This window comes from Mixophyes fleayi, chromosome 2 (genome assembly GCF_038048845.1).
Source record: "Mixophyes fleayi isolate aMixFle1 chromosome 2, aMixFle1.hap1, whole genome shotgun sequence".
Classification (NCBI taxonomy): domain Eukaryota; kingdom Metazoa; phylum Chordata; class Amphibia; order Anura; family Limnodynastidae; genus Mixophyes; species Mixophyes fleayi.
Window position 1 is genome coordinate 236323496 of NC_134403.1, and position 22500 is coordinate 236345995.

Sequence of the window (22500 nt, forward strand, 5' to 3'; positions counted from 1 at the left end):
AAAATCCATTTATCTGACTCCATTGGGGAACACTGCGCACCCTCCCTTGCTCTGTATATAGTTCTGTGTGTGAAAACTATGGTTTTGGTTCTTTTATAATTTAAGACCTTTCCAGGTTATATTACCTCCTTTACGTTCACTCTTGGTTATTCAAAACTGAGGATCTCTCTGGAGAGGAGGGGCATAGCAGGGGAGGAGTCCAAAGATCTAGCAGTTAAAGTGACAAGACTCCTGAGCCCACTACTATACCCCAATGTCTCGCAGTGTCCCCCAATGGAGTCAGAGAAATGGATGTTACGGTGAATAAAAATCTTATTATATCCTATAGTGAGGATCATGAACCAATTAGCAAAGACGTCTCGGGTATACCCCCCTACATGTACCATAAATTAATTGCTCTTCCATAGCCCTACGATTACTCTCAAAATTCAAAGCCTTCTAGCTGAATATTTTCAAATAAGCAATATCCTAGACACTTCTCTGGTTGTGTAGGAGGCCCACAAACTGGTAATAGGGTGCCACTTTTATCAGCATTGCCTCTAGATACGAGAAATAGAAATATCTAAACAAACCTCCCTTTTTATGCAGTTACATGACTTAAAATGGCAAAATAAACTTTAGATCTGACAATTGTTGAAAGCCTTTGTAGGGTAATGGCAGAACTGAACGTGGACAGAATTCTAGCCACAGGAATAGGATCAAAAATACTCCAAAATAATATCCTGTAATCAGAAATTGTACTGGAGATCTCTTGATTGATCCGAAAAAGGTTGAACTGGAATTTCCATCTAATTGCTCCAAATTGTGTAACTTGGATCAAGATTCCAAACACAGCACTTCTCCCTCCAAAGATATTACCAACTTTCTCCATAAAGCATGGCTTTCCAAAATATCTTATTCAACTACACAACAACTTAATGCTGAAATCTCTATAGAAAATATAATCCAAGCTATCAAAAAACAGAAAATGGCAAAATCCCCTTGACGAGATGGCTTCTCTGTAGCTTACCAAGAGGTTTCTTGAAACCTTGGTCTGTCACCTCCACTCTGTATTCAACTCTGTTCTCAAGGCAGCCACTTTACCTAAATACATGCTGGTAGCCAGAATAGTGGTCTTACATACAAAGAAAGGATCCTCCTGATTGTAGGAGCTATAGGCCTATATGATTGCTTAATACTGATATCAAACTATGCCAACCATTGTGACCAAGTAGGGTTTGTTCCAGGGCACTAGACCAGAGATAACATGAGTGATAGATCTTGCACAAATCATAAACAAGAGGAAATAGCCAGTGATTATTTTATTCCTAGATAAGTAAAAAGGTTGTGATATAATATCTTGGTAATTTATGTTCCAAATGCTGAATACCTTTGGAATTAAAGGTGATTGCAACTCTTTGAGCTTCTCCTACAGTTAGAGTGATGGTCTATTGTTTCCCATCTGATCCTATTCCAGGATCCAACAAGACTAGGCAAAATTGCCTCCTACGTATTTGCCCTGGCAATAGAACTACCTGCAGCATTGATTAGGAGCTATAATGTTGAGTGAATGTGGGGACCACTTCATTCTTTGTGGACAAAATCTTCTGTCCTTCTCTCACTTTCAAATGTCTATCCCTGCATTATGCAATATAATATATATGGAAGTATTTCTGGTTATAAAAATAAACTCTAAATCCCATGTTGTTACAGTCCCCGCCACATAATAAAGAAAGGACTCGAGCCAATATTACCTTCAAGTGACAGAAATGTCAAATAAAATATTTATAAGTATTTATCACTTCTTTTTACGACTATCTTTACCTGAATAATTTTCCACAAGTAATTGCTCAAATAAAATCTGAACTCACTGAATCGAGGAAATGCATAATATTGTGGCTTGGGATAAATAATACTAAAAATGAATCCCGAAATTGCTATACCTTTTTAAGACTTTACCCATTTAAGTCCCCCAATCTTTAAAGTCCTACAATCTGCCTTTCTCACATTCATCTAGAATGAGATACCCCTCCACAACTACGTTGGGTACATTCAAGAATCCCAGTAACAGGCTATACTATTTAGCCTCACATTGAGCCACATAGCAACATTTGCCTCAGCCACTACCATTGCATAGGTGGACATTGAATATAAATATGTTATCCCCAAATTATCATTCCTCCATTTGGGGTCTAACTAAACAATATAGACCATCCCAGTTGAACTTTATCCCCTCTCTTAAATTTTGCTTATCCATATGGGACATAACCAAACCCCAATTTAAACTTTCATAGCCTTTTAAAGTATACTTTTAAGGATCAATTTCTTTTTAAAAAAAGGGACATGTTAACTCCTCTGCCTCAGGTTGATAATGCTTATTGAACACAAGAATATTTTTGTCTCAAAAAATTCTTGATTGTTGAACTAAATGATTTTTTAATGACTCTCTGAGTCATGCATGATTTATAAAACTTTTTTTCTGGAATCCCCATATTGTGATTGACAAAGGATAAACATTTCAAAGTGATATGTGGATGAGGCATGGAGCTGTGAATTTTTTTTATGATACATATCACACTAAAAACAGAATCAGGACTGGCATTTCTGAGCAATTTCACATAACTTTTACCCTATATATCTCAGAAACTATGAGGCCTAGAGAAGTAAAATTTTACAAGGGTTAGTAGATTTATGTTAGTATCAAGTGTACCAAGTTTCTTTAAAATCTGTGTCGGTGGGTGTCATCGCTAGGTGAACTCTCATGGAATAACCTGAAAGTTAAAATGGGTTAGTCCTATATAGAAACATAACAGTATGCTATGTGCATAATTTATAGCAATAAACTGTTACAAACAACTAGAAACTACATCAACATAAACATTTGATACACATGACATAACTGGAGTTATGTGTGGAGCGAATGGACTGTATCGTGTACAAATATTCAGCAACGAGTATAGAGTTAGAGTTCTTGAAAGTAAGCATCCCATGAGAAAAATAAAATGTGTTGTGTGTGTTTCTTTTTTTTCCCCATAAAACATAGTGGCAGGCTAAAATAAGGATATTGGTATTTACCATTCTCCCTTGTTTTGTTTTTTTTCTTCAACCTTACGAGTGAATATATATATATATATATATATATATATATATATAATCTCACATCCCTTGGGAGACACCGGGACCCTGGGGGTAAAGAGTAGGACTGGCGAATACTGGCACTTTAACTTTCAGTTAACTAAAGCTCTGGCTCCACCCCCTCTATACCCCACCTCCTGCTAGAGGCCAGTCTAGTTCAAGTGCCCGGTGAAGCGGGCTGTGCACGGGGCTGCTTAGCAGCCATTTTTACTTTTTTTCAGATTTTATTGATAGCGGAGACTGTGTCTGCGAGTTCTGACAGTCGGCGGCTCGCTGAGCCGCGTAGTCGGCTGTCACTCAGACCCTCCGCTGCAGATTCATTCATTCTGCTCTCCCGCCGCTGCAGCCGGCGGGGAGAGTGTGAGGCAGCAATGGGAGAGATCTTTGGAGCGCACAGCACGGACGGCTGTGCGCTGGCTGCGGGGGGGGGGGGGGGGAGCGGAGTTGCCATGTAGGTCGTCCTTGTCTGCCTGCTCCCTCTGACGATTATTTAACCCTCCATTGGAGCCAGACACAGTTGTTGGTGGCTGGGGTCTGTCCTCCATGTACAGGGAGCATGCTGTCTGCACACACTGCGTCTGGAGGGTTGGCAGCAGGTAAGTGAAACTCTCTCTAGGCATAGTGCTGTGAGAGAGACATTAGAAATCGCAGTGGGTTCCCTGAGCTGGCTGTTTTTTCCTAAAAGCAGTCTGTTTAATTGGGTAAAGATAAAAGTTCTATTTTTAGCTCAGGGAACAGGGTCAGGCAAGGGTCACTGTCTCAGTGAGCCCTGCTAGGCTTTGGATTGGTTGAGTTGTTTGTCTGTCTTAAATGTTAGCCAGTCCAGAGCTGGGCCCTGAGGGGTGGGGGGGGGAGTTTTTTACTCCTCGGCACTTCCCCCGTTGTAGTCTTTTACTCCTCGTGTGTAGACACCTGAATAGGCAGCCATTTCAAAAGCTCCTGCTTCTCCCCTTTTCTATCCTGTATACTGTAAGGTAAAGGGTTGGGGGTGGTGTATCGAGCCTTTGTATTTTTTACACACTAAAGAGATTTTGGCTGTATTGCAGGCTCACTTTCTCTTGTAGTTTGTGTGCTGCTTGTTATCTGTATTGTGTGTATTTCACTGTACTGTTTTGTCCCATCTTTGAACATGTCTGAGAGGGAAAAATCTACACGTGGCAGAGCTACTATGTTACGTTTCACCTGTGCTGTATGTCATGTTAAGTTACCGTCTGGGCAGTCAGTAACACAGGCTCTGTGTGTGTCCTGTCGGGCCACGGAGACTACTCCTGGTGAAACAGTTGCTGTCTGTTCAAACACGGAGATGCCTGCTTGGGCTCGGTCTCTATTTAATACGGTGGAACTGCTTGCTCAGAAGGTACAGTCTCAGGCTGCTCAATCTTCTGATTCTGCTTCCTTAGTTCAGGCTTTGCCTGTTATTGCTCCAGTGCAGTCTGTAGAACCAGCCTGGGTGCAGGGTCCTGCATCCTCAGTACAGGGTCTGGTAGCATTCTCTTCCTCCTTGGAAAGGATGATGCAGTCGGCCACACCGCCTTCCTCGCGTAAACGGAGGGGGGTGGCCGCCTCTTTTCTGGGTTATGAATCTGATTCTGACTGTGGTTCCCAGGAAGAGGGTGAGTTACTGCTGGGCTCTGACATAGATGCTGCTTCTCTGGTTGAGGTTCCATCAGATCGTCAGAGTGTGGAAGAGTTAATTCAGGCTGTGCGTCAGGTACTTAATATTCCTGAGGACCAACTGCCTGAGACTTCTGGATCCTCTCTTTTTCAAAGACGCAAAAAGAGGGAGGTGGTTTTTCCGGCCTCTTCCCACTTGGAGGAGTTGCTGTTGAAATCTTGGACTTCCCCAGACAGGAAGTTTCAAGTGACTAAGCGACTGCAGTCGTGTTATCCATTTCCCCCTGAAGTTCTCGCTAAGTGGGAGACGCTTCCTTAAGTGGATGCAGCTGTGGCGAGGTTGGCAAAGGTAACTACTATTCCTCTGCCTAACCAGGCCACTCTTAAGGATGGTGCAGACCGGAAGGTTGAGACCATTCTTAAGTCCATTTTTGTGGCAGCGGGTGCTTCTTTGTGGCCTGCTTTAGCATCAGCTTGGGTTAACAAAGCTGTTGATCGGTGGTCAGAACAATGGTCAGAGGGTTTGTTGGCAGTAAGGCCATCATCTGAATTGATTCCTTTAGTGGAACAGATTCAGAGGGCAACGGATTATTTAGGTGAAGCTGCTATGGAAGCGGAGATGATGGGAGCGCGTATTTCTGCCTTGGCAGTTGCAGCGCGTCGGACTCTCTGGCTAAAGTCCTGGGAGGCTGATGTAGAGTCCAAAAAGGCTCTGGAGTCCATTCCCTTTTCAGGAGGTGGTCTGTTTGGACCTCAGCTGGATTCCTTTATTAGTCAGGCATCAGGAGGTAAGAGCACTTTCCTCCCGGTCAGTGTTCCCAAGCAGAGGATGTCCAGATTTCGGGCCTTTCGTTCCACAGGTAGGTCTCGAGGACTGTATTCCTCAGGACAATCCTTCCGGTTCCTCATTCTCAAAGAGGTTTGGGGTTTTATTCCAATCTTTTTCCTGTGACAAAACCAGACGGCTCCTTCAGACCGATTCTCAATCTAAAGGCTTTGAACACTCAGGTCAGAGTGCCCAGCTTCAAGATGGAATATTTACGCTCGGTAATTCTCGGCATGAAACAGGGAGAATTTATGGTGGCTCTAGACATCAAGGATGCATATCTCCATGTACTCATTTGGAGGGGTCATCAGTCCCTGCTGATTTTTGCGGTTCGGTCAGAGCACTTCCAGTTTCAGGCTCTTCCGTTCGGTCTCGCCACAGTTCCACGAATCTTTACCAAGATCATGGCGGTTATGGCGGCTTTGCTAAGGGCCAAAGGGATTACAATCATCCCCTACCTGGACGATCTGCTTCTAAAGGCAGATTCTTCAAAGAAGCTTCTGTTGCACATTCAGGTAGTAATCCAAACTCTGGAGTCACACGGTTGGATCATCAACTTCAAAAAATACAAGTTGATACCATCCCAGCGGAAGTTGTTTCTGGGTCTCCTATTCCTATAGCCTTACAGGGGATGGTGAAATCTCTGTTGATGGCAAGGAGACCTTCCATTCATTTTGCGATGAGGCTTCTGGGCAATATAGTATCGTCATTCGAAGCGATCCAGTTTGCTCAGTTTCATGCACGGCAGTTTCAGTTGGAACTTCTGTCGCAATGGAACAAATCTCATCGCAATCTGGCGAGTCAGGTTTTTTGCCTGTCTCCGCAGACGCGTCAGTCGCTGATCTGGTGGCTACACAAGCAGAATCTCTCCAGGGGCCGCTTGTTCTCAATTTGGAATTGGATTCTGATAACAGACGCCAGCCTCCGGGGTTGAGGGGCTGTATTTCTTCAGGCTCAGTTCCAATAAATGTCTTGGAACTGCGCGCAGTGTTTCACGCTCTAAAAAGTGCGCAACATTTGCTGCAAGGAAAGCCAGTAAAGATCCAATCGGACAATGTCACAACAGTGGCATATCTCAATCATCAGGGAGGCACCAGGAGTCCTTTGGCCATGAGGGAGATTCACAGGATATTTCTGTGGGCCGAAGCTCACGTTTCGGCACTCGTGGCCGTATTCATTCCCGGAATAGAAAATTGGGAAGCAGACTTCCTAAGCAGGCAGACTCTGCATCCAGGGGAAATGTCTCTCCATCCGGAGGTGTTTAAACAGTTGGTGGTGAAATGGGGTCAACCGGATGTCGACATGATGGCATCTCGGTTGAATCACAAGGTTCCCCGCTACTGTTCCCGAGCAAGAGATCCCGGAGCAGTCGCTGTAGACGCTATGTACGTCCCTTAGAAGTACCGCTTAGTGTACCTTTTTCCTCTGATAGCCATGCTTCCACTAGTACTGAAAAAGGTGAAGAGAGAGGGTGTTCCAGTGCTTCTAGTAGTGCCGGATTGGCCGCGCAGGGCTTGGTACACCGACGTGCTCTTCATGGCAGGAGGTCGGTCGCCGATACGCCCTGATCTACTAACCCAGGGTCCCTTTTGTCATCAAGGTTTGCATCGTCTGGCTTTAACGGCGTGGCTGTTGAAGCCAGGATCTTAAGAGCTAAGGGGTTTTCGAGTTGAGTGGTTCAGACCATGCTTCGTGTTTGAAAGCCGGCTTCAGCCAAAATATATCATCGAGTCTGGAGGACATATATTACTTGGTGCGAAAAGAAGGGGTATCCTACATCTTCTTTTCGTCTGGCCAGGTTACTCAGGTTCTTGCAAGATGGCTTGGATGCAGGTTTGCGTCTTAGTTCTCTTAAGGGTCAGGTGTCAGCTCTTTCAATTTTCTTTCAAAGAAAACTTTCTGTTATACCTGATGTGCAAACTTTTATTCAGGGTGTTCTCCATGTTCAACCTCCTTATATTCCTCCTGTCCCGCCATGGGATTTGAATTTGGTGTTGAGGGCTTTACAGCATCCGCCGTTTGAGCCTTTAAATGCAGTAGATTTAAAATGTCTTACTTTGAAAACATTTTTTCTTTTAGCCATTTCTACGGCACGCAGAGTTTCAGAGCTTGCGGCTTTGTCTTGCAAGCCTCCTCTGCTAGTTTTTCATGAGGGTAGGGCAGTTCTTCGAACTAAACCTTCCTTCCTTCCTAACGTTGTATCTAAGTTTCATTTGAATCAGGATATTGTCATTCCGGCTCTGATTCCTCGTCTTCCAATAATGATGACTCCATTCGTTATCTTGATGTTGTTTGTGCTTTGCAAATTTATATTAAAAGATCTCAGAAGTTACGTAAAACTGAGGATCTTTTGATTCTTTATGATGCTCACAAAAGAGGCTGGCCAGTTTCTAAAGTGACCATTGCTAGGTGGATTACGGCTGTTATCCGCCAGGCTTACAGTGGGGCTGGGGAGCCTGTTCCAGATAATCAACGGGCACATTCTACAAGATCTGTAAGTGCTTCCTGGGCGAACCGCCATGATGCCTCCAGTGAACAATTGTGTAAAGCGGCGATGTGGTCTTCTGTACACACTTTCACAAAGTTTTACAGATTTAATGTGTTTGCCTCTAGGGATGCAAGTTTTGGGAGAAAGGTGCTTCGGGCCGTTTCTTCTGAGCGTTTCCTCCCTTGAAACAGCTTTGGGATGTCCCCAAGGTCCCGGTGTGCCCCAAGGAATGTGAGAGAAAATGGGATTTTTTTATACTTGCGTAAAATCCGTTTCTCTTAATCCGTTGGGGGCACCGGGCGCCCACCCTTTACGCTCTGGTTTTTCCTTCTGTTTGACATGTTGGTTAAACATAGACTGGCCTCTAGCAGGAGGTGGGGTATAGAGGGGGTGGAGCCAGAACTTTAGTTAACTGAAAGTTAAAGTGCCAGCATTCGCCTGCCCTACTCTATACCCCAAAGGTCCCGGTGTCCCCCCAACGGATTAAGAGAAACGGATTTTACGTAAGTATAAAAATCCCATTATTTATATATATATATATATATATATATATATATATATATATATATATATATATATATATATATATATATATATATATATATATATATATATATATATATAAATATAAATATAAATATATATATATATATATAAATATATATATATATATATAAATATATATATATATAAATATATATATATATATATAAATATATATATAAATATATATAAATATATATATATATATATATAAATATATATATATATATATATATATATATATATATATATAAATATATATATATATATATAAATATATATATATATAAATATATATATATATATATAAATATATATATATATATATAAATATATATATATATATATATAAATATATATATATATATATATAAATATATATATATATATATATATATATATATATATATATATATATATATATATATATATATATATATATATAAAAATATATATATATATATATATATATATATATATATAAATATATATATATATATATATATATATATATATATATATTTATATATATATATATTTATATATATATATATTTATATATATATATATTTATATATATATATATATTTATATATATATATATATATATATATATATTTATATATATATATATTTATATATATATATATATTTATATATATATATATTTATATATATATATATTTATATATTTATATATATATTTATATATTTATATATATATTTATATATATATATATTTATATATTTATATATATATTTATATATTTATATATATATTTATATATATATATTTATATATTTATATATATATTTATATATATATATATTTATATATTTATATATATATATATTTATATATATATATATATATATATATATTTATTTATATATATATATATTTATATATATATATATTTATATATATATATATATATATATATATATATATATATATATATATATATATATATATATATATATATAGTGCGTGTGTGTGTATATCATCATCATTTATTTATATAGCGCCAACATATTCCGTAGCGCTTTACAATTGGGGACAAACATAATAAACTAATAAACAAACTGGGTAAAACAGAAAAAGAGGTGAGAAGGCCCTGCTCACAAGCTTACAATCTATGGGACAATGGGAGATTGACACATGAGGTTAAGTCTACATTTTGAATTTTGGCCCAGCCAGACTGCAAAGGTAAAAGTGATTGAAGACACATGTGATAGAGGAAAACATGCCTAACAAGGGCACTCTGTAATGATCATTATATTTAAAATATACCTTTTATTATGTAGTCTAAAATATAATGTTCCCAAAATAAGCCTAAATATAGTAGGCAGCGAAATATTAAAAAGGAGAAAAGTAATGAAAATTAAAGATTTAAAATAAAGATGTTAATAAACTGGCAAATTGTGCCAAGCCTTGCTGTGTGTTTTCTATTAGAGGATATATTCCATTAATTAACATTTCTCACGTGTTAACCAAATGTGTCAGTGTATAGATTCGGATTATTTATTAGCAAGGTTTATATTCATCACCTTTGCCATTATTGATAATGTATTGTTACATGTATCAAGATTTATTCTTCAATAATTTTCATACACAATGACATTGATAGTATAATTATATGTCTGTTTCAGAGGATTAGTCCATGAAACTCAATTGAGTTATTTGGTGTGGTGACTAGTAGATTATCGTTTATTTGGTGACAATCACATTAATCTAGTATCACTCATACAATGGAGCTGCTACAGACTGTTATCATCGGTTTGTGCTGCATTCTCAGAAACACTATAGCCTGGGAGAATCTAAATTCCTCTTCTTTCATATGTCATTTAACCTATACTAGGTATTATTATATATAATCAAATTAACAGCATAGTGTGATCTAGATCCCTTTGATGATAATCCTCTGGCTAGTAGGATTCTCAGCCCAATACATCTCTATTATAATGGAATTAATACCCCTTTGATAATTGGACCTGTGGTATCTCAAAGCATATAGCTCAGTACATCCCTATTACAGTGGGATTAATGTCCCTCCGGTAATTAGATTATTAGTGTGTGTGTGTGTGTATATATATATATATATATATAAAAATTGCCAACATTCCATTCTACACATGCAGTGGAGTGCGAGATCTAAAAATTTTACTGATGCTTATTCTTGTAAGATCACTCGTGACCAAGCAAGACCAAGTAATTCGGAGTCACAACTACTGTTATGTGTGAAAGCCGAGCTGGAAGAAAACAGTAAAGCATTAGAGGAAAATGTATGCTCAGAATCAGAAATGACATCCAACGAGTGGTATGTGTAATCCTGACCATTCTTATAGTGTACCCATAAAGAAGGCCCCTTTCAGCATTTCTGCTGATGTGTGCCTGAACAGGCCCAGTGTAGCTGGTGATACATCAACTGAGGATGCCACTTTGGAATTGGAAGAGGATGAGGGGGATATATGTGTAGCTGATGAGGGCACTAATGAGGATGTTGACGAGGTTGTTTGTGTAAGCTCTGCACCAGTGGAAGCAGTTCTGGCACGTGATAAAAAAGAAGACCATTGTCATGCCTGGACTTAAGACCAAAAAAACCACTTCGTATGTGTGGAATTATTTCTACCCAATTCCTGACAACGGTTGTCTAGCCATTTGTAGTGTATGTAATGACACAGTCAGTTGAGGGAAGGACCTTAACCATCTAGGAACCTCATCCATGTTACGTCATTTGACGCGAGTTCATGGCGAGGTGTTGGGGAAAGCTGAAAGTTTATGGTAAAAAAATCACTACAAGCAGTCCATCATCAGCTAGGACCCTTCTCTCACCCACATCCTGACGCCTGCAATCTACACCCACAACACCGTCCTCATCAATATCCTCAGTAGAGATGGGAGTTAGTCCTGCATCCAGGTTGGTAAGGCTTGATGACTCCTGCACTATAATTGATTCCTCTGAAAAATGTTTGAGTGTTAGTCCCACTGCTGCTGCTGCTGGTGGTGGTGAATTTTCCTCCCATAAGCAGCCCAAGAAGAAGAGCACTAGTACTTTACAACAATTATCTGTGAAACAATATTTTGCTAGAGGAAGCAAGTATGACAGCAGTCACCCAGTCGCAAAGCGGAGTCACAGACGTCATGGCGACTATGCTAGTGTTAGACCTGCATCCAATATCCACTATAAACGCAGCTGGTTTTTCACAGTTAATTGATGTTTTGTGTCCCCGTTACAAAATTCCATTGCGACACCATTTTTCAAGTAAAGCTATTCCTCAACTGTACCAGAACGTTCATAAAAAATGTACTAATTGGGCTCAAAAATGCTATTCTACCCACTGTACACTTAACCACAGATATGTGGACAAGTGTAAGTGGGCAAGCCAAAGATTATATAACGGACAGCCCACTGGGTTGGTCATTCGCCTTCACAAGCAGGAACAGCAGCATGTACACCACTACGTAACATTTCTCACAGGCAGGCTACTCTTTGTATCACCTGCTTCACTAGGCATACAGTTGATAATTTGTTACGAAAACTAAGGGATGTCATTGATATATGGCTTATACCACTTGGACTCTCCCCAGGATATGTTATTTCTGATAACACCAACTATATTGTGCGAGCATTACAGCTGGGTGAATTCCATCACATTCCCTGTTTTGCTGACACCATCAACTTGGTGGTGCAGAGCTTCTTGAGAAATGACCGTGAGGTGCAGGAGATGATTTCCGTGGCCCGTATAATTTCGGGACATTTCCGGCATTCTGCCACAGCATGTAGGAGATTGCAGCAGCTCCAAGAACAATTTAATTTGCCCTGCCACCAACTTAAGCAAGAGGTGTTAACAAGGTGGAATTCCACCCTGTACATGCTTCAGTGGAGAGAGGAACAGCGCAAAGCCATACAATTGTATTGCACAAGCCATGACATTGGGAAAGGAGGGGGAATGTATTTCAGTCTTGCACAGTGGAGAATCCTTTCTGTGCTGTGCAAGGTGCTGAAACCATTTGAAGTTGTGATGTGTGAAGTGAGTTCAGACTCGGCTAGCTTGAGCCAAGTCATTCCCTTTTTGAAAAGCAGCTTGACAAACTGAAGAAGGAGATGAAAGAAAGTAACTCCGCAAAGTATGTTGTCCTTGTAGATCAAGTACTTAACTCGCTTTGCAATAATACAAGAGTTATTAAAATATTAAAGTTGGATAACTATATTTTGGTGACTGTGCTTGATCCTAGGTTTAAGACCTATATCAATTCTTTGCTTCCAAATGACCGAGATCTGAACAGATGCAAGGAGCTCTTGGTCAGCAAGTTGGCCGCTGAACTGGTCTTTGGCTTCACAACGTCTCCTCCTTCAGTTTTTCTGGCAGCTGCTGCTCATAAAAAGTGCATTTTCCAAAGATAAGCAGGGATGACGCAGGTGGCAGACCACAACAGTTTGACATCTGGTCTGGTTTGAAAGATTTTACCAAAAAAAGTGTGACCTCGGCCATAACTCCATCCGATCCTAATATTAACATGCAAACAATGGTGAAGGATTATTTTCAAGAGTTCATTGGAATTGACATGTCAGACGGTCCCTTTTCATACTGGGAGGAAAAACAAGCCATTTGGAAACCCATTTACAAATTTTCTTTGCAATACCTAAACAGCCCACCCTCCAGTGTGTACTCAGAAAGAGTTTCCAGCACAGTCGGGAACCTTGTCAGTGATCGATCCATTAGAGAATGGCGGATTCCAGCGAAGATGAATTAATAGTCTGTGATGGTGATGTATAAGGGTGAGGATGATGCTGAAGATGATGACGACGACAACATCTTGACAGTGTAGAATTCATTTCACAGGACTGTTGGTCTAACATGCCTTTAGGGCATTGATAGTTAGTTTAGTGGGGGCCCAAACAAACCAAGCACTTCAGCCACAAAAGTGGCAGCCCTTGTCACTGAAGTGCTTGGTTTGTTAAAGTATGCATGTCCTTTTGTAAGATCCAATATATGGGAGGGCCAAAGGACAATTCCATCTTGCACTTTTAATCTTTCCTTTCACTGTTGTGTGTTTCTTCCATTACTCTAACAAGTCCATTGTTAGCTTGTTTAGGGAGGGCCATGTTGGACTTGCACTTCAGCCACAGAAATGGTACTCCTTGTGGATGAACTGCTTGGCTTGAACAATTGTACATGCTACCTCTCCTAATTGTGGGTGATATTGTTATCTTGTTTTTTGAGGGCCGAAAGAAATTAAGCACTTCAGCCACAAAGTGGCACTCCTTGTGGATGAACTGCTTGGCTTGATAATTTGTACATGCTACCTATCCTTAAATTGAATGGAAATCACTGGAAATTTGGGTTAGTGAGGTTAATAATAATGTAGGTACAAAATAATAACGAAATAATGTGATTTTACGCCAAAAAATGAAATTTTATGAAAAATAGCTAAACAAAACCAAAACCTGAAGCTAATCCAAAACCAAAACACTGGGGGTCAGTGAGCATCTCTAGTGTATTTTAATAAATATATATATATATATATATATATATGGGAAAACAGGGATACTCTGCACTCTCCAAACACATAATCAATGCTATATCAAGTACTGTTCTATATTAAAAACAGGGAATGTTAGTTCCACATATTGCAATATATGTTTAAGCTGACCAACTCACGCCAAAGTCTTCCCATTCTGGTCAGTCCTAACATGATCAAATGCTATGCTATTTTATCTGGGCTTAAGGCTTACCTGCACACAGCTTTTAAAGGCAAATCTTTCCCTAGCACTAGCAGCCATGGGAGACCTGGGACTCACATGATACAAGTTGGAATTAATTAATGTAAAGAATGGGGTGCAAGAGTCTGTTTTTGTTTATATATATATATATATATATATATATATATATATATATATATATATATATATATATATATATATATATATATTGGGGCAAGAGCCCGCTACTGCAGAAGCACACGCGAACAACTTCTTCCTTTTTAGGTAGCTTTATTGTCAGGATGATAAATGTTTTGACACCGTATACTTTCACAGCAATTATGGAGACCCTAAACGCTTGCTATACATAGACCAGCTCTCTCTCAGGACCAGCCAGCTACCCCAGCGTTGGTCTCACTGAACAAATAACACAATCAAGCTTTTATAAATGTTGCTCCTCCCCCAGCCTTAGCTTGATGGGCAGGTGACACACCCACCTTCTCTTTAAAAGAAAACACCCATCACTGGCTCTGTTTGCACAAACAGACACACCCTCTCTGTTTGCTGAGAGGAAATCATGTAAGTTAACAAACTTTAAACTACACATACGTTTTTACCTGGTGTAATCTCAACCTAGGTGCATAACTGTGCCAATGTTTTATTCTGTTTGTATACTTTCTCTGCCTTTTGTCAGAAAAATGCCTCTCTTTGTTACAATATATATATATATATATATATATATATATATATATATATATATATATATATATATATATATATATATATATACACACACACACACACATCTGGTGTACTATTTTATTTATAATTAATATGAATGTTCAGTTTTCAGGTTGCTCTTTTGGAATTGCTGCTATTTGGCAGTACGAGACATTAAAAAATCGGATGAAGAATTATCTAGATGACATTCAAGGAGATTGGTTGGAGAAACTACGGCCGCCAAAACATGGGGACTTAAGGAAGCGGGTACAGTAGTTTTTACATTTACTTTTGTAGAGTTATTTACACATTGTACATGTAATAGTACATTACAACTCTGAGTTTTGTTTTGTTTTTTTGAATATTGCTAGTGCATGGATATGCGTTGGCATTAAAATACAAGGAAAAAGAGTTTTCCTATTAAACTTTCCTTATGTGTTAGAATGCCTCCTAAAATGTACAAAGTCAATTAATCTGTGGTGTTTGCATTGCCATACAATTAAAAATGGCTGGCATTGTGTTGCATGACTTTTCTAACAGAGAACAAGTTAACATGCACTGTGCATATGTCTCTGTAGGTGAATGAGTGGTGGAACGATCTCAGTGATGGACAGAAGACTGCATCAGGTAATTGTTAATCTTGACCAAACACATATGACTAAACATTAGTGTCTTTTTTTTATGTGTGTGTGTGATGTATCTTTCTGGTCTCTACACAGGCATAATTGCAGCTAATATACTGGTCTTCTGCCTCTGGCGAGTGCCTGCCATGCAAAGGACAATGATCCGATACTTCACCTCAAACCCTGCATCTCGTAAGTCTAGTTTTGTGATAATTGAACAAAGATTTTTTAGTATATCAGAGTGGATATACACTATATTGACAAAAGTATATGGCCATACCTGTTAATTATTGAATTGATATGTATTAATCTTACCCGTTGCCAGAGATGTATAAAATCAAGCACCTAGCCATGCAGTCTCCATTTGCAAACATTTGTGATACAAAAATGTTTTTTTTTCTGAAGAGCTCAGTGACTTCAAGCGTCTCACTTTGATAGGATATCACCTTTGCAATAAGACAGTTTGTGACATTTCATCCCTGTTGGATATTCCACGTTCAACTGTAACTGATTTTTTTAGAAGCTGGAAGCATTTATTCAACTGTAAGTAATATTATTAGAAAGTGGAAACATTTAGAAACAACAGCAACACAGCCACGAAGTGGAAGACCACATAAAATCATTATTACGGCTAACGGTCTTATCATAAACCTGTAGAACCAGGTGGAGAGGTCTTCACCTATAGCAGCCACCTATCCCGTAGGGCTCGTTATGCTCACAGGTACTTGTATGCCCCCAGGTCTTATACTCAGAGTAGTACAGGTGTATGAACGTACCGTAGCGCAGTGTAGCGGGGTTTAGAGACTAGCGAGGTCAAGAAACAAGCCGAGGTCTAGGTCCTAAGCAGATAACGTGGATATATATATATATATGTAGGATATAAATGGTAAAGGGCGGCGCCTTCAGGTGTATACAATGTATATAAACATATAAGCACAAATATACACAGAAATAGTCCAGAGTAGTTAGAACAGGACGGTGTCTGTATCTGCACCGTAGGTGACTAAAAATCACTGTAGTACAAGATAAATATATTCAAAAGTTGATCGTGCAGAATAAATAGAAGTGGTGTGCGTACCAGATTTATAAAATCAAACCACTTATCTGTATAGTAGCTCCTTAGAAATCCCGGAGTATGATCTGCAACCAATTCTCCTTAACGATGGATAAAATGTATGTTCTAAAACAACCGCGACACCAAACTTATCCGCTCATCATAAAAGAAAATATATAAAAAGCCATATGGTGTAGTATTTTTCATATAAACATTTTATTCAAGTATAGCACTTAGAGTACAAACTCACAATAAATATGCTTTAAATAGGCTTATCTGTAAGTGACTGTTCTGCAGTCTCATCCCCTTGTATAGTAGAAGTCTCTCAGCAGGCTCCACACAGAAGCTCAGTGCAGGATATTCTAATGGTATGTGTACGCGTTTCGTTCATTCAAAGAACTTCATCAGGAGTAATATTACTCCTGATGAAGTTCTTTGAATGAACGAAACGCGTTGAGCCCCTACACCACATCTGGAAGACCACTAGCTGTACTGCTACACCCTGAGACACATACCATTAGAATATCCTGCACTGAGCTTCTGTGTGGAGCCTGCTGAGACACTTCTACTATACAAGGGGATGAGACTGCAGACCAGTCACTTACAGATAAGCCTATTTAAAGCATATTTATTGTGAGTTTGTACTCTAAATGCTATACTTGAATAAAATGTTTATATGAAAAATACTACACCATATGGCTTTTTATATATTTTCTTTTATGATGAGCGGATAAGTTTGGTGTCGCGGTTGTTTTAGAACATACATTTTATCCATCGTTAAGGAGAATTGGTTGCAGATCATACTCCGGGATTTCTAAGGAGTTACTATACAGATAAGCGGTTTGATTTTATAAATCTGGTACGCACACCACTTCTATTTATTCTGCACGATCAACTTTTGAATATATTTATCCTGTACTACAGTGATTTTTAGTCACCTACGGTGCAGATACAGACACCGTCCTGTTCTAACTACTCTGCACTATTTCTGTGTATATTTGTGCTTATATGTTTATATACATTGTATACACCTGAAGGCGCCGCCCTTTACCATTTATATCCTACTATGCTATCGGACTAACCATCCGCTTTTAAGGTTGGCTGCCACACGCACACTGTGGAGGTGTTGCTTTTACTATTATATATTCATCTATTTATTTATTTATTGCCTTATACACGCACATGCAATTTTGTATTTGTGTTATCTTCCATATATTGGGTAAGCGCCATCTGTAGCTATCTTGTTTGTTCTCTCTACCATATATATATATATATATGTATGTGTGTGTGTGTATATATATATATATATATATATATATATATATATATATATATATATATATATATATATATATATATATATATATATATATATATATATATATAATATTTCTCTGTCCTACCACTGGGGGACACTGCGTTACCTTGGGATATAGTAGGTGGGACTGGAGTTAGGCACTTATAAACTTGTTTGTTCCCCTGACTCCTCCCCCACTATGGCCCTCCTCTGTAGCTGACTTCAGTTGTTGTAAGTGCCTTCTGGAGAAAGGTCACTTCTGTATAGGCTCCTGCCTATACTTAGTTTAGCAGTAGGTTTTCCTGTTTTTATTTTTATTCCTTTTCAGGTGCAGCGCTGGACTCCATGCCAAGACCCAGAGGAGTGAAAGTCCCCGGAATTTCTTCACTTTTGAGTTCCAGCGCAGGTAAGCAGCACGCTTCCCTTGCACCTCTGCCGGCAGTCTACCCCTAGAAAACAACGAGCAAACGGGCCATTTATGTTTATTAATGGCCTTATAGACGGCCGGGGCCATGTTTTATTTAAAGTATGCCTTTATAGGCAGCTTTATATGGGGCGCATATGTTTGTTAACGGCCTTATAGACGGCCGCTGCCACGTTTAAACGGGCGGGAGTGAGGGTGTCTCTGCCTCTCCTCCCCGCCCGCAGACTTGCCGGCAGCCTCCCCCCCTCCTCCGCCCCTAGATAACGAGCAGCGGGGGAGAAGGACAAGCATCGCGCTCTGTAGAGGCGATGATGTCAGTGAGACCGCACGCACCCTGGCAGAGCGGCAGTTCTCACTTCCAGCAGCTGCAGCCATATTATATATATATATATATATATATATATATATATATATATATATATATATAGGCTGAGCGGCGGTGAGCAGAGGCAGACACGTTAGGAGAGGGGAGTACACCTCCCCCTCTCTCTCTCCCTAATGGCGCGAACGGCGGCCATCTTGGATCCGGAGCAAACACACATCAGTGCATGCTGTTCCAGACTTCTGCCTCTCATCACTGGGTAATGTAGTATCGTTTTTAATTCTGTTTTTAAACGATTGTCAGCCTGTTTGCCACACAGTCAGGACCCTATGACTGCCTAATATATTATAGGATTACCTATTAGACAATATGGTAGTTTCCTATCCTCCTGTGACATATTTTGCTTGTTGGGTAGATGTACATTAATATGGGAATACATATCTGTATAATATTCCATATGGTGACTGTGGATGGACTTTTTCCATAAGTCTCGTAAAGGGAGTTCCATGTATATACACAATCCCTTTTGCTACGTATAACCTGTGTTCCTAAGTATTGTGGTTAACTTTTATACAGTTTTCCAAATATGCGTTATGTCTGAGGAATTACCTTAGGGGTAATAAACACGCTGTTTTACATTCTCTGCATTATTTATGTGGCACAAAAATAATATACAGTGTTATCCCGTGGTAGGCGGGTTTGTCTGTATTGCATTGTGTATATGTGTGCGTAAACCCTAATAGCACACATATATATATATATATATATATATATATATATATATATATATATAAATTACCTGTTTTAGAGATAGAACAGATTTATTCTGTGTCTCTTTCTTGCTGTTGTATCAGGTTACAATAGGTGAGTCTTCCAGGCGTAGAATACTCGCTGGTTGGCATACTCAAAAAAATGTGTGTGTATGTGTATATATATATATATATATATATATATATATATATATATATATATATATATATATATATATATATATATATATATATATATATATATATATATATGTGTCTTCAATTTAATTGTTAGACAAGGTTATAACCTGTTACTTTGCCTACCATTTCCTTATGTTTTCTAATGGATCAACTAGGAAATAGGAGTGACATTATATGTGTGCGAAATGTAATTTTTAAATTATCTTTTCCACAGCTTAGCCCGAATGCCTCGGCACAGACTGCAGGGCTCGGGTCTACAAACAGGGTGCTCCCATTTCGGTGTCAGCTGTTTTTCAGAAACAGGTCTAGTCTAAATCACTGTCGCTTCTGGTGGCTGAACACATTAAGGTGATTTTTAAGTTTGAAATGGTATGTGAGTATACCCTTTTTCATGCTTCTACACACGTTTACACTGTGCTGGTTAAGCTCCCACACAGCTTATATCTGTCCGCTAACAGAAGCGGCATTACGCTGTTCAGGTATAAAACCATCTAGACAAAGATGCTGTTGTTCAACATCTCACAGATGTAGAGGATTTTATCTTGGACTGTTGCCACAGTCAGAATAAGGATGTTGTTCATTCCTCACCAGAGGATGTCTATTTCCATCTTGTTTTACTATCAAGAGGAATATTCTTGCTGATTACACTCACGAGGTGGATAATCCCAGCTTAAACTGTACACAGTTTTCGCATTTGCAAGACAACAGTCTATACTTGGTTTTCAATTTTCAACCTAAGCCTTACTGACACCCTAGTTGGGAAAAATGTTTTTCCTCATATCTTAGACTCGGTGTCTGTCTTTTGTCAAAGACCAGGTAGACAGTATTAGACTGGCTATGTTTTTCACCTCCCATAATTCTCCAGAGTCAATACAAGGGAGGTCCCTGTTGGTGACAATCCTGTGGCTCCTCTGTTCTCTTGTTCTCTTGTTCTGCTGTCCCCAGCCGGAGCAGACAAAGAAGTCCTCCTACGCAGAGCAGTGGCTGGTAACGGGTTTTATCTAGCGGCTCTCGTACAGAAGTGCTCTAGCCTTTATTCTCATTAAGGGTTAATGGGGTGGTTTGTATTCAGCCAACAGCATCATAGCTGGTAGGAATACAGCTATTCAGCTATGATACCTATAGTTAGCCACATGCTTACAGCACTTTGTTCCAATATCGGAACTCTCAATTTGTACTATTACAAATGAGTATCCAAAGGCTTCTGGCAGTAGGTGTGTTTTCTTTGTTTTATGTCAGCGACATCAGGCCATGATGTTTATGTCTTCCATCCGTTGATCCTCTCTGTTGATTTGAAGTCAGGGTTCCACATTCCGAGTCAGGCTTAGCCTTACAGGGGTGGTTATAGTTTATGTGCTGTGGAAATCAGGTAAACATCCTTTGATATGTGGACATTCCCCGAAGGTGGAAGTTATTTATTACATCCAACGCTTAGCTTTCAGCTAGACGTTTTCAGCCAGAACATTATACTTGCAGCCTCTCAGCAAGAAGCAGGGTTGCAATATTGGGTTCACAGGTGATCACTTTGAGCCTACCCAGCTCTTCGTTTATTCTACCACGATATAAGCGTTGGCTTATGCCTTATCTTCTAGTTCGGTGTTTTCAGTAGCTTACTACCAAAGAACACGCTCATCTCTTTTCTACACAGTTCCAAATTGCTCCTGGCAGAATTTCCTTTCAGTATCAGGAGTTTCTGTTTGCAAAATAGGATACGAAGTTTCTACTTGTATCTTTGGCTCTCCTTGTTCGTAACATCTCCCATGTCTCAACAGGGAGATTCTTATCAAGGAAGGCTGATTTTAGGGCTTTGGACATGCATAGCACCCCTTTGCCTTAATTCACTTATTTACCTATTGGGTGGTGCTTAGTCACATTGTTTTTATTAGTGAGTCAGTTGTTATTCTTTTACAGAGCGTCAGAAAACCTGTAGAGATTCGGTCTCAAAATGCAGTGCTGTTGCATATTTGTAGCACTCATGCAATTCCCGTCCTAATGCAGGATAGGGGTCGACCTGTGTATGGCCGAAGGGGTGTTCCTTGTGCCATCCTATGGGCCAAGCTAGAACAACTTATTATTGTTATTGAGGGCCGAATGCCTTAGCAATCAATCCTTTAACAGGTAGAGTGGGTCACCTCAGGGTAATACCTTTGTTCTCTCCTGGTTTGGTCATTGGGCTCTCTAAGAGGGAGCCCAGGTTCTTTTCACATGTTAACCTGTTTTCTCTATCGGCTCTCAATCTAATGACCCTCAGGTGGATTTGTCCATAGCCAAGTCGGGTCTCCCTATAACTTAGGAGGTGATTCACAGCTCCTATTTACTCGTGGGAGTTCAAGAGTTTCTAGGAGGGGGCGCATCCCAGCTAGTCTGGTGGTCTGCCGTATGTCTCGCAAAACAGTGTTCTACTGTTTTAGAGGACTTGTGTTGTCGTCCCTCTTTTTCCGTTTTTCAGAGCGGCCTCATCTCGTAGTTCAGCTCTTTTTGTTTTCATTGTCTGGTTTGACGCTGTGGCATCGGATGGCTAACCTTTTCGGCTAGAGAATCCTTAAGGATATGGTTGCTACCTTCAATTCAGCGGTAGAGATTCTTTCTCAGCTGTTTTCTTTGGGCTAGAAATTATATTCGATGGTGTAAATTTCTGGAATTTCACACGTCCCACTCGGGAATCTTTTAAAGAATTTTCTTTACCAGCTGGCTTCTATGGGGTCTGCACCAGGGGTGTCCAACCTTTTAGCTTCCCTGGGCCACATTGGAAGACGACGAGTTGGTTTGGGCCGCACATAAAATACACTAACACTAACGATAGCTGATCATCCAAAA

The 22500-nt window shown here is 39.5% G+C and overlaps 1 protein-coding gene across 6 annotated transcripts in view; it reads left to right on the forward strand.

The window, feature by feature from the left end:
• PARL (presenilin associated rhomboid like) overlaps positions 1-22500 on the forward strand; it is a 127466-nt gene that overhangs the window by 33719 nt on the left and 71247 nt on the right. For all 6 annotated transcript variants that reach the window (XM_075195680.1, XM_075195684.1, XM_075195685.1 and 3 more), the window contains 3 exons: positions 15140-15280; positions 15592-15640; positions 15733-15828. In XM_075195680.1, coding sequence (XP_075051781.1) covers positions 15140-15280; positions 15592-15640; positions 15733-15828 — 286 coding nt within the window. The remainder of the gene's footprint in view (positions 1-15139; positions 15281-15591; positions 15641-15732; positions 15829-22500) is intronic.